This window comes from Cnephaeus nilssonii (assembly GCF_951640355.1).
Source record: "Cnephaeus nilssonii genome assembly, chromosome: 19".
NCBI classification, from domain to species: Eukaryota; Metazoa; Chordata; class Mammalia; order Chiroptera; family Vespertilionidae; genus Cnephaeus; species Cnephaeus nilssonii.
In genome coordinates, this window is record NC_137090.1 from 13,365,716 (window position 1) to 13,378,982 (window position 13,267).

At 57.1% G+C, this 13,267-nt stretch overlaps 1 protein-coding gene across 1 annotated transcript; it reads right to left on the reverse strand.

Moving 5' to 3' along the window:
* Positions 1 to 1,435: 1,435 nt before the first annotated feature.
* Positions 1,436 to 8,767, reverse strand: GAS2L2 (growth arrest specific 2 like 2; the record flags this gene model as incomplete). The annotated part of the gene is made up of 6 exons (XM_079798967.1): positions 1,436 to 2,948; positions 3,728 to 3,977; positions 4,589 to 4,685; positions 5,784 to 5,891; positions 6,747 to 6,988; positions 8,383 to 8,767. 6 exons carry the CDS (start codon positions 8,765 to 8,767, stop codon positions 1,436 to 1,438), a joined length of 2,595 nt encoding a protein of 864 aa, XP_079655093.1.
* Between the last annotated feature and the right edge of the window lie 4,500 nt (positions 8,768 to 13,267).

Below are 13,267 nucleotides of genomic sequence, written 5' to 3' on the forward strand. Positions count from 1 at the left end.
TTGTGCGACATGACTTGGGGCAAGTGACCTGCCCTCTGAGCCTCCCTCTGAAGCAGAGGAGGTGGCTCCCCTTCCCCACACCCTGAGTGGCTGGGAGGGTACGGAAGAGGGCCTGCCCCCTTCATCCCCTGCATCCTGCTCCCTGGTTCACCGGGGCGACAGGGTCAGGGATGGCAGCATCTCATCACCACCGTCGCCCCCAGCTCTGAGGCACCTGAAGTGGGGGTGGGGGACCCAGGCCCCTGGCTGCCCCTGTGGGAGCCATTGGAATGTATTGCCTGCCCGTCCCACCTCACCCCCTCCGCTCACCCAGGTCTTTGATTTCTATTTCCTCCACCCCCATTCTGAGTCTCTGTCCTTCTCCCTGCCTCCCCCCACCCACCCAGGGTTTCCCACCACAGGGTCTGGAAGTGTGTGTGACGCCCATTGCGCTGTGAACGGAAGTCAGATTAAAAATCAGGGAGTGTTTTCCCTCGTTTCTGTACCACGGTGTTGGCTCAGTTTCTGAGGGTGGAAAGGAAGGGGCTCCCTACAGAGCTCTGCTGGGTAAGGGTGATGGGGTGGCCTGAGTTTTGGGGCTCAGGACAACCAGAAGAACCACGGGGAAGAGGATGGGACTCATCTCCTCTCCACCTACCCCTGAGCCTTCCCACTGATCAAAACCCTCCAGAGGGGAAGCACGCCATCTCCCTCTGCCACGCTCAGGACAACTTGCATAACTGGACTCAATCCCAGTTTCTGCCTCTGTGTCTGTCTCACTTCCGCTGAGCCTCTGTGATCCCTTTGTCATAACCTCACGGGTGTGGATATGTTAACCATCCCTCTTGACTCTAGGGCTCTCAGTCCCCGAGCCCCAGAGCCGAGCTTTGAAGTCTCCCAGGAGCCTGTGTTGGTGGCTGTTGCCCCTGTCCATGGTGCTGACGCACCAGCCACCTCCAGGAGATGGGCTATCTTGGGGGCAAGGTTGGCTAAACCTCAGGAGAGAAAGACCGCCTCTCTCACCCCAGCTCCCTCCCTGATCCTCTTCCCTCCAGTGGGAGAATGTTTGAGGCTACACTTTCCTGCATCACTACAGCCCTAGAGAGAGTGACTCAAGCTGGAGACTCAAGGACAGACCCACCCGTGTTTAATAACTTACAAGAATTGTGCAAACAGCGGGCATGGCCTAAGGACAGGATTTTGGGGAGCTGTTCTGGGGGAGGGTGATAATATATAGGGTGGCCCCTCTGCCCCTATCCCAATTCTGGAGTTGGAATGGAGATGATGGGTTGTCCCATTTGCTAGTCTGAGCTGATTGATGCTCTATTTGTCTTCTGACCCCTCCTGGCCAAGGCCCTATATCGAGGTGAGGGACCCTTCCTTCCGTTCCTGCAGCTGGGATTCCAGTGGCTACCTGGGCGTTCTTTTCACTGGCTCCGGGGAGAGAAGCCCCTCCTCAGACCCAGGACTCCTCCTCAGGTGGGAGTGGATCCTGCTGAGGCCCCAGGCTCTCTGAACGTTGGGGTCTGCTCTCCAGTGGAATGGCTGGTCCTTTCTCCTCCTTTCCTTCCTCTTTCTCCCCTGCCCAGGCTCCATCCACCAGGGCTGCCTCCCCTCCCTTCCTACCCAGCGCTGACACTCTTTCCAGCCTGCCGCTTGGGGGCGCCCTGGCTGGACCCAAGCGGAGGTAGGCCAGGGGTTTAGGGATTCGCGAAGGCCGCTTCTCAGGCCTGTGGTCTCTGCGGGGCCGGATTCTGAGCCTCAGCTTCAGCTTGTAGATGGATGGTACTCTTTGGGGCTTCCGCAGTGCTCTCTTGCCCTTGCCTGGACATGCCTTGGCTTTGTCAGAATTTGGGTCCAAGGGCGAAGGTGTGGGGGCTCCCAGGCTGGCAAACACGGGAGGGGCTGAGCAGTCCTGCCCTCCTGGAGCTGGGACCTTCCTCATCCTGGTGTCCTTGGCACTCAGGGCTGCCTTTGTCCTTGGCCCACTCTCTCTGGCTCCCAGTTTCCCTTTTGGGCTTCCTGGGCCTGTGGTAACCGCCAGCTTAGGGGAGCCTGGGGGGGCAGCCTTCCAGGCTCCCAGGTCCACTTTACTGAGGGGTGGGGGGCCCCGAGCCAGTTCTTGGATGACTTTGTCATAAGGGCCCCCAGGCTCAGGCCACCGCCCACCCAGGCTGGGGACGTAGACTCCACTGCGAGGGATGAGCCCAGGACCTGGACCCCGGGGGTGGGCAGTCCCCACCTCTAGCAGCTTCATGTTGGCCAAAAGCTCCTCCTCAAGGCCATGGCAGATGGCTGGCTTCTTGATCCCGCCCGGGGTCAGGGGCGTGTCCAGGCCCCGGGACTCTCCAGCTTCTGCTGTCACCCAGGTGTCCAGCTTCCGGACCCCTTTCCTTCCTTCCACAGAGCAGTCCCCGTGACTGGACCCAGCCAGGACTCCAGGGGTGGCCCCTGGTGGTACGGAGCTTCTTTCCAGTTCTGTTGTGAGACGTCCACTTGCAGTACCCGGAAAGCTTCCCCCGGGAGTGGGAGGTCGGGCAGGGGCCAGCTGGACAGCGATCTCGGTGGGTCCTTTAACAGGGGATGGAGAACAGACAGACCCTGGCTCCCTGAGCTGGGAGGAAGCATCACCCCGAGGCGGCTTCCTGGGGCCCATGGGCTTGGCTGACGAACTGGAGTAACGAGGCAGGGGAGATGGTCCTCTTGCTGGTGTCCCTTGCGCAGTAGCCTCAGGGGCTCGGAGTCTCTGGGGGGTGGAGGTCCTGGAATGGGTTCCCCAGCTGTCTGTCTCCTCTTGAACCCAAGATGTAGGAGTCCTTCCCCTGGGGAGTTCAGGGGGGTGTCTGTCCTCCCTCTTCCCTGAGGAGGTGCACTGTGGGCCCCTGGGGGTGGGTGAGGATTGGGGGCTGGGTGAGCTGTCCCCAGCTGGCAGCTGCCTCTGAGGTGGGGTGGGCGGCTTCTCCTGGCACCTGAAAGGGAGAAGCATAAGGCTGGCAGGGTCACCTAATCCAGCCCCCTGGCTCTGGGAAGGGATGGCCTTTCCCCAACCAGAACTCCAAGGGGACCAGACTTCATGTGGAAGGAAACAGATGTTCCCTCTCCCTCTGTGTCTGTCCAAGGGTATTCCTTATGGCAGTGGTCGGCAAACTGCGGCTCGCGAGCCACATGCGGCTCTTTGGCCCCTTGAGTGTGGCTCTTCCACAAAATGCCACGGCCTGGGCTAGTCTATTTTGAAGAAGTGGCGTTAGAAGAAGTTTAAGTTTAAAAAATTTGGCTCTCCAAAGAAATTTCAATGGTTGTACTGTTGATTTTGGCTCTGTGGACTAATGAGTTTGCCGGCCACGGCCTTCATGGCAAATACTGTTTAACTTTACTCTCCATCATTCCCTTGTAGCCGGTAGAAAGCCGCCTGGTCTGCACCCTGGGTTACTTCAAACCCAGCAACTACAGGTCAGCAGCCTTGGGTGGCAGGAGAGTCGTAGTGACTGCTCTACCATGAAATGGCAGAAAGGCCTTGCATAAGCCCGTTCCTTTTATGGGCCTCAGCTTCCTCATCTGTGAAATGGGAGCGCATGAAGTAACTAGATAATCCCAAAGGTATTGGGTGCTTTTTTTGGTTCTGAACACCAGAGTTCTTGTTGGGGTACGGGTACTGCCAGGAGACTCATTCCCTTTATCTTGGGGTGGGGTGGCCTCTGAGAATGTGGGCTCCCAAGAAGAAAGAGGCCCTGCCGTCCCTCCCCTGTACCTTAGGAGTGGTATTGTCTCTCGGAGGACCCCTGCCCCTGCTCCCCATTCACTGCGAGGTGTGGGGGAGGAGGCGGGGGGCCTCAGCTTCCGGCCTGAAGCGGTATATGTCCTCCAGTCCACCGGGGGCAGGGGGCTCTGAGAGCGGCTGATGGTCATCGTGGGCTGTGGCTGCCAGGGCTCATCCAGCACCCTCACTTCGTGCTGCACCGGCGGGACGGGGGGCTTCAGGAAGCTGCCTGGCTTGTGTGCTACCAACACAGCCCCCCAGAGAGGAGAGGAGGAAAGGATGAAATTCCTGCTGCTGGCTCTCGCCACAGCTGTTCCACACTCCTCGCCCCACATTAGAGACAGTGGGACCTACAGGGGCAGGGACAGCGCCAGTGCCAGAATGTTCTTACAGGGGCTTGGGGGATGAAATCTGGTGCGAGGGCTCAGCAGGGGACTTACTTAAAGCTGCGTTTGTATTGCAGGTTCACATATTTTACTTGGAATGAATGCTTATTAGGGGGCTTGAGGTGCTGGTGGAGATTACTGGAGGGCTGAAGACCCCTCCGGGTCATGCTTGGTGCCACCGCTGTGGACATCACAGGCGGACCTAAGCCCTGCCAAGATGCCCCCTGACCAAATGCTGATTCTCTGTGTTTGGCGTCATCTTGTGGCTAGAATTGGTATTGCACCCTGCCTGCTCCGCTTTCTTTCTAGGGCCGAGGGGGCACCACACCTGTCCCTTCTATAGCATCGTCTTTTCTCCAAATCCCCCACCTCCACCCCACACACCTCTCGCCCCTGGAGTTCATACCTACCGCCCACTTCCAGCCTCCCAACCCAGAGCGCAGGGAGGGGACTCCCAGGGACTCACAGAGGGATGTACACCGGCAGGGGTCGTGTTTGTCCAGATAATGGCCCAGTGTGTCCCAGCCGCCCCCGACACGCACCATCACGTGGTTCCGGAGGACCTGCAAAGGGGGGGGGGGGGCAAGTATAAGGTAGAGGGCAAAACGGAGAGTGTGCCCTCTTTCTGGACCAGCCTGCAGGCTCCCAGCACACGCCCCACCCATGTACACATGCAAATATTCCCTTGTAGTTGGGCGTGTGCACATTTTGCCACCGGAGTCTCCTCTGTGATGGGCATCGGATAACACATGTTGTCAAGGATGGAGGCGGGTCAAACAAAGTTGTCCCACAATGCAACCAGGCTTCGCACAAGCATTGTGCCGTCTGGCCGCAGAGCCCTCTCCTCTCCCTTCATGGTAAGGGGGTCCCCCTGCGCATGCTTGTGTTAGAAACGGGGTCCTGGCTCTGCAGTGTGTGTGTCAAAGAATCCGGGGGACTCTCTGCCCCACTCCACTCGGTCACAGTCTCTCTAGGCCTCCATTTCCTCAGTTGAAAAGTGGGGCCACAATCCCTTGCCCCACCCACCTTCACAGGGCTATTGGCTCCGGTCTGGGTGAGGGCTTAGGGAGCTGGCTCTGTCCCCAGCTGTGGCCTGTGCCCTGAAGGGCTTGGCCATGTCCCTGAGCTGCAGGCCACTCCCCTGGGTACAGACTGTTTCTGCAGAGGAACAGCCAGGTATGGAGCGTGGGGGAGGTGGCGGGAGGCACATTTCAGCTTGTACTACGGCTCAGAGTGCAGGATGTACCAAGCCAGGCATCTGAGGGGTGAGCTATGAGGTCCCTGTGGCTGGGCCTTGCACTGGACACAAACTTGGGGTTCTCAAGCCCCTGGCTCTGACCAAGCCTCTGGATGGAGTGGAGGTGATAGAAGTTGGACCCTTCACACCTCACTTCTGCCTGGGGACCCCTCAGAATCAGGCTAAGTTGGAGGCAGATGGTGGGGGTGGTCCTGGGTGCCCTAAGGGAAGCAGGGGATAGGCTTGCCAACTTTGTGAGGAGTCTTCTGGAATTTTTCCAGCGAGAGAAAGCGAGCCTCAAGACCTGATACGTTGGGATGAATGGTGACTTCTTATTCTAGCCCTCAGGCCTGGGCAGGGTCCCAGGGAAGGAAATCCTAGTCTGCTGACCCTGGGGCCCTCCCACCTCAGTCCCAACACTTACCCGGATGAAGATGAGGGTGTTGGAGTCCCCCACACGGTACTTCCCCTCGGACACCTTGACCATGGAGAACTGAACTGGGCATGTGCAGTGGCTCACGAGGCTCTGAACCTGCGGGCAGTGGGCATGGGCTCAGCTCTCCTTCTGCACATGTGCCCAAGCTCCCCACCGCCCATGCCAAGCCCAATGGGGGGCCTTCCCCTCCCCAGAGCCAGCCCAAGGCTTCTGCTGAGTTCAGGGCTGGGGGCTGAGAAGTGAGTAGGGAAGACTTTTAATGACTCAGCAAGAACAAGACGGTCACCTACGGCCCAGCGCCCACGGGGTCAGCTGATGGGGGCGGTAGAGTGGAAGGGTGAAGAAGGTGGGTCTTGGAATCTGACAGGCTCTGGCAGGGTCAGAGTCCTGCCTCCACTGTGTCATGGGCTCTGGCCAGTTAAGGAACCTCCCCGACCCCAATTCCTCGGTGGTAGAACGGGGTTAATCACAGTAAGAGCTAACTCCTATGGCAGGCGCCCTCTCCAGACACTGTCCTGAACCCGTCATATGCACTTTTGTCTCTAATACTCATGTCAGTCATAGAAGCCAGGTACCGTTACTACCCCACAGTACAGGAAGGGAACGCAGGCACAGAGAGGTTCAATACTGTGCCCAAAGTCACACAGCTGCAAAGCATTGGATCTCAGGCTTGATCCCAGGTGTCAGAGATGGTGCCAGGGACTGTGTTCTTAAAAACTATCTCACGGGGGTGAAATGAGCGAGGTGCAGAATACTGGATTTATAATAAAACCGTAAGTGAGGCTTAGCTACTACTATCTGTGATTAGGATTGAGACTTAAAACCACTCTGTGGATTAGTGTGGGGTGGGAACAGAAGTTCAAAAAGGGGGTGGCCCAGAGGGGACAGGAGGGGGAGGGGAGGGCGGGGCAAAGGAAGGCGGGGCCTCGAGGGCGAGTCCAGACCCCTCACCATCCGGTCCAGGTTGCGGAAGTGGCAGGGCCTGCGCCTGGGCGGCGCGGGCGGCGGGGGGTCGGGCGGGGGCAGGGCCAGCTCCAGCTGCAGCTCCTCGTCGATCTCCTCCTCCAGCTGCACCAGGGTGGGCGCCGCCACCCCGAAGCGCCAGGCCCGGCGGCCCAGCTCCAGCAAACACAGCACCACGTTCTTCACGTTCTTGCGCAGCACCAAGTCCTCCGTCTCGAACATCAGCACCTCTGACAAGGGGGAGAGGCCGGGGGGCGGGCGGGACAGGGGAGTTAGGCAGTCTGAGCCCCTGCTGGCCTTTCCGGAGCCAAGCGGTGGGGAGTCTGGGTCCGAGGATCCCAAATGAAACCAGCCCCTGCGAAGGGTCTGGGCAGGATGGCTCGGGCCCTGAGTGCAGACAAGGTGGCTCATCTCACAGGAGAGGGCAGGTTGGGGGTGGGAAGAAGTGACACAGCCAAGCAAAGGAACCTGGGGCCTGGCTGTGAGACGGTGAGTCCAGAGGCAACAAGCGGTTTGTTCTGCTTCCTCCTCTCACCTCCAGTAGCCTCCAGGCCTCTCCTCCTCTCACCTCCAGGCCTCTCCTCCTCCACCTCCAGCCCAGGTATCAGGAGGCAGGGCTGAGTATGGGGGCTGGGCGCCTGACTGCCAGGGATCCTTGACACTCCCACCCACCAGCTGTGTGACCTTGGGCTAGTCGCTGAGCCCTCAGTCTTCTCTAATGTAAAATGGGGATATCGTCTATTTCATGGGATTGCTGTGTTTGCAGACAAAGTCCAGCACATAGTAAGTGCTCAGTAAAACACTAGCCTTGATCACCCCTCCAACCCTGCCCCTCACTGCCTTACCACCAGCCAGTAGCCTAACCTAACCCTCCCCTCTGCCTCACACCCACCGCCTTTGGCCTGGAGGTTGGCACAACATCCAGCTCCCTCTTGCTGCTGGGTCCCAGGCCCAGGAGGTTAGGGACCCTGACACTCACTCCCCCGAGTCTCACAAGCCCCAGCACGACCGGCCCCTCCCTAACGTCCAGTGCGTCCTCCACTGTTTTCTCAGCACCTCACCCAGCCCCTTGCCCTCACCCACAGCGGCTTCTCCCAGTCACCAAACAGTGCTGCCCCTGCTGGTCCCCTGCTTAGAATTCCCTGTCCCCCAGACTTCATGCCTCAAGACTCAGCTCAGGTTTCCTTCTTCGATGCGGCCTCTCTCTGCCCCCACCTTCCACCTCATCAGGTAGCTGTTTCCTCCCAGGCTCTCACACACCTCTCCTGAGCCTTTATCACAATGGGCTGTCATTCATGCATCTGCTCCCTCATCCGTCTCCATTCCTAGACCCTGAACTCCTTGGAACAGGGGATCAGAGCTCTTAGTCCTCGGTGCTTCACCCAGAGGAGATAGGTATTCAACTTGTGTTGGTTGAATGAATGAATCATTCAGTGAACACCTTTCTTTATTGAGGATTTACTGTGAGGTGGGGAAACGGAAGGATGAAAAGGAATGAGCTGGCCCAAGGCAAATCTGGAAGGAGGACCCTGGCTTTTGACCCTCAGTGCAGCCTGGGCCTCAGAGAGGAGGTGGACGCCCAGCCAGGTAAGGGTCTGGGGAAGGGGAGGGCCAGGGTGGGTACCTTGGATGCCCATCTCCTTGCGACACCACTGGATGAAGTTGGAGACGTTGTCCCGGGCCTGGAAGGTGCCTGGCTGGGCAGCCCCATTGCAGGGCACCCCGGCCCGAGGCACGGGAATCCTTGGGGCTCGGGCAGGTGCCGCAGCCAGGAAGGCCAGGGCAGCCTCGGTGATGGCGTTGGCGTGCCGGCACAGCACCAGGCCCGTCTCCAGCACCTGCAGGAAGTTGGCAGCACTGATGTCCAGCCCGTAGAGATCCCGGAGCCACTCGGCCAGGTCCTCCTTCATGGCTTCCAGGTACTGCTCGCTGGACTTAAAGGGCCGGACGCTGCGCACCGGAGGCCCCGGGGTCCCAGGCCTCCTCCTGCGTCCCCCCGGACGGGACATGGCTTGACCCTCAGCGGAGGAGGAGGTGGGCACCTCTTCTCTCCTGCTGCTTTGTCGTCACTCCTGCCCCCTGCTGTGTCGTGGCTGGTTCTCCCTGACTCCGGCTTCCCCTTCTGCCCTCTGAGAGCCTCGGATTTCAGGTTCTGCCACTTGCCACTGGCTTCAGCCGCCTCCACCAGGCTGGCCAGGTCCCGCCCCCTCCCCACATTCCTCAGTCCCTGCCAGAACGGTCCCTGCTTGGTGGCCCTGCAGCAACCTCACTCTTTGGCTGCCCAGTGGACCCAGAGTTTGCCACCTGCCAGGACAGATGGAAGTGAGGACACTCCTGTCTCCCCTCCAGGGCTGGGCAGGTCCCGCTGGCTGCCTCCCACCCCCCACCGCCAGCCGGACCTCAGTGGAGCCTGGCGTGGCCTCTCCACTCTCCTCTCCTCCCCTCTCCTCTCCTTGGAGACAGCGGCTGCTACAAACACTCCTTGTTAACTCTTCCTGGCAGGCAAGGACTGCCCTGCAGAGCCCGCCCTGGAGCTGGAACAGGGAGGAAACGTGGGGTTGAACACGGTGGAGGCTTCCGGGGCAGGGGGGGCAGGGAAGCAGGGCAGGGGGTGCTGTGGTGGTTAGTGAGCACTGGAGGATCGGGATGAATAAACAGTGACAGAGTCTAAAGGCATGAGTCTGCCCTGGACCCTCTGCTAAAGCCCTCTGTGACCTTCATATGCTACCTCGCCTCTCTGTGCCTTCGTTTGCCCAAGTGTAACATGGGAATGCTGCTGTCTACCTCTCTGGGGTGTTGCGAGGGTGAGGAGTAAAGGTATAATGTGTGTGGAAAGTATCAGACTGTGAGAACACACACGCTCGGGACAGGGTGGGTCCCAGCTCTCGGTGATTCTCCCAGCATCCTTGTCTACACACCATGACCCTCCCCCCACTTCTTTTGAGAATCTGCACGTCCCTAACTCTACCCACACGATTCCTCCACAGTGGGCCATCGCTCATAGTTCCTCACCCAGGGCCACAGCAATGCATTCATTCAGCAAGTATGTCTTGAGTACCTACTGTGTGCCAGGCACTATTAGAGGCCTAACTGTAGAATAATCAATGAGGCCCCTGACTCGATGGAGGCTGCTTGCATGTTAATGGGTGCTGGTTGACAAATAGCAAACAAACAAATCTGTAGGGAGTCAGAGGGTGCTGAACACCAGGGAGAAAACTAAAGGACTAAAGAGATGGGTGTGTGTGGAATGTTATATAAGGTGGTCGGGCAAGGCCTCACTGATGTGATGATATTGAACGGAGACCTGAGAGAATTAAGGGAGCAGGACCTGCAGGTCTCTGGGGGCAGGGTACTCGGCAGAGGGAACAGCCAGTGTAAAAGCTCTGGCAGCCTGGCCTGCCTGGCTCAGTAGCTGAGCATCGACCTATGAACCAGAAGGTCACGGTTCGATTCCCAGTCAGGGCACATGCCCAGGTTACTGGCTTGATCCCCAGTAGGGGACCTGCAGGAGGCAGCCAATCAGTGCTTCACTCTCATCATTGATGTTTCTTTCTCTCTCTCCCTGTCCCTTCCTCTCTGAAGTCAATAAAAATATGTTTTTTAAAAAAGACTTATTATTCTCAATAAAGGTAATGTCAAACTGGATGGCCATTTAAGCATGAAAGTGATAAAGAATTTTTTAAAAAATAAAAAATAAAGAAAGACATCAAGGCATGATGGTTGTACCCAAGAAAACTGGAGCAGCAGGAGGCCCTAGTTCCTCGCTTATATGATCCTCTCAGCGGGGTTGGTTGTCCCCATGCCAGGCCGCTGGGTTTCCCTGAGCTGAGGCAGTGAGCTGGCAGTGGGTGGAGTGGGGTGCGGGGCTGAGGAAGGCTAGGGATAGAACAGAGGGGAGGGGAGAAAATAGTGATACAGATAAGCAATGCTCTAAGTGGTTTCTGTGGGCCAGGGAAAGTGGTACTGTACCACAACCTCTGGTTTACAGAGGAAGAGGCTGAGGGTCAGAGAGAGAACATGCTGAAGACCAGACACCTTTTTAAAAAAATATTTTTATTGATTTCAGAGAGGAGAGAGAGATAGAAACATCAATGATAAGACAGAATCATTGATGGGCTGCCTCCTGTACGCCCCCTACTGGGGATCAAGCCCACAACCCTGGCATGTGCCCTTGACCAGAATCGAACTGGGACCCTTCAGTCCGCAGGCCTGTCCACTGAGCCAAACCGGCTAGGGCCAGACACCTTTTATATTTATGTGCTAGAGCCCTAGCCCCGTGGTCGGCAAACTGCAGCTCGCGAGCCACATGCGGCTCTTTGGCCCCTTGAGTTTGGCTCTTCCACAAAATACCACGGCCTGGGCGAGTCTATTTTGAAGAAGTGGCGTTAGAAGTTTAAGTTTAAAAAATTTGGCTCTGAAAAGAAATTTCAATCGTTGTACTGTTGATATTTGGCTCTGTTGACTACTAATGAGTTTGCCGACCACTGCCCTAGCCTGTTTGGCTCAGTGGATAGAGCGTCGGCCTGTGGACCAAAGGGTCCCAGGTTCAATCCGGTCAAGGGCATGCACCTTGGTTGCAGGCTCCTTGGGCCCTGGCCCTGGTCGGAGGCAACCAATCGATGTGTTTCTCTCACATCGATGTTTCTCTCTGTCTTTCCCTCTCCTCCACTCTCCCTAAAAATCAATGGGAAAATACCCTCAGGTGAGAATTAACAAAAAATCAAATAAATACACGTATGTGCAAGAGCTAGGTTTGAACCCACCCTCTACTGTCTTCTAATAATGCCCTTTCGGGAGGAAGGGAGGGGGTATCTGGGTTTGAGTGCTTTTGGAGGCCGGGAAAAGGCAGATTCCTGAGTGGAACCCTCTGGGCAGGTGAGGTTCTAGCCCCGCCCAGGTGACCCAACTGAAGCCCTAGAGACCAGACCAAGTTCTGTGGGGTCTGCTACTTCCTCTTATCCTGGGCGCTGATCAGGAGAAGGAGGCAGCATAGCCTTGGGAAGGATGGATAAGGACGGTAAGTGGGGCTGGAGGCCGGGAGGGCCCAGAGGACAGGGTGGACCAACCAGCTCATCGCCATGGTAACCCCAGCGTCGAAGTCCAGCCTTTTTAAGATTATCCCCATCCACGTACGAGCCCTCTCCTTTCTGTTTCTTGAATATCCTTGTTATCTGCTCCCTCTTCTTTACCTCCTGCGATTCGGACTTTTGTCTTCTCTGGCCCGGACCACAGTGGGTCTTCCTGTCAGGGGAAACATCCTACAACACAGCTCTGCGCGTGTCCCTGCATCAGAACACTCAGTGGCTCCCACTGCGGCCTTTGGTGTTTAGCGAGCACTGTGGGGTGGGGATGAAACGGACACAGTGAGGGAGTCCAAACACGTGAATTTAGCTCTGGACCCTTTGCTAAATGCCTCTGTGAACTTCATAGGCTACCAAAGTCCAAACTCCATGGCCCGGCACCCAAAGTCCCAACCTTTCTCTCCAACTCCCCCTCCTCCTGCGAAGTCCCCCGCGCCCCTCTCCGGCTGTGCAGTGGGTCTGGCCTCTCACAACCACAAAGCTCCAAGCACTGGCAGAATCTTTGAAGCAACTTTTCTTGGAAGGTTTCCAAAAACCTTCGATGAAATTCGCAGGCCCCTCCGTGACCTACCTCATCCATCACCTCGCTGAGGGCGTTGTGAAGATGAAGGGACACGATGTATGAAGAGAGTCTAGGGTGGTGATTGCATGTAATTGGTGCTTAAGACGTGTGAGCTAGAATGCTAATTTTATTACGATTTCCCTTTGTCTCCAAACTCTTTAGGTTAGGCAGGGATCAATGGCACGTTTTCTTCACCTTTCCAGGGCAACCCCCGACGTTGTGCCTTCTCTGTCACCCTCCCCCTTCTTTCCATTTCACGGCTGACAGCAGGGCACAGGAGGGTGCTGGGCTGCTGTTTGCTGCTGAGGCTGGACACCTCCCAGTCACACAGGTGGTTACTTTCCACGTTAGCCCCGGAACTTCCTGCCTGCAGGGGCTTAGAGCCGTGGGATTTATGCCCTGAACAAAGACATCAGCAAGAGGGGTCAGTGGCAGCTGAATCTGGCTGGCAATTGGGGTCGTGCCTGGAAGGAGAGAGAGACCCTTTTTCCTAATTGGGCTGCCCATTGGAGGCACCTTTTTCTAATCAACGAGGTAGCTTGGTGCTCACTGCCCACCCAACCCTCCACAGGTGATGCTGGGCTTCCTTAAGGCAAGGCCCCCTTTGAAGAAGGAGGTCCCATCTAGAAAACAAAACAAACCACCACGTGTTAGGATTCTGGCCAGTACACAATGTTTATTTTTATTATTTTTTTAAGGTGGGGCGAGCATAGGTGTTTACCTACATCCCCATCTTGACACAATGTTTATTGACCGCCGCAGACCAGGACCCACCCTAGAGCCAGTTAGAAAGAAGGGGATGAGCCCTCATTGGTTCCAGGTTGGAAACTCTCATTGCTGCCTCCTGTGCATTGCTTCCCGCTGGC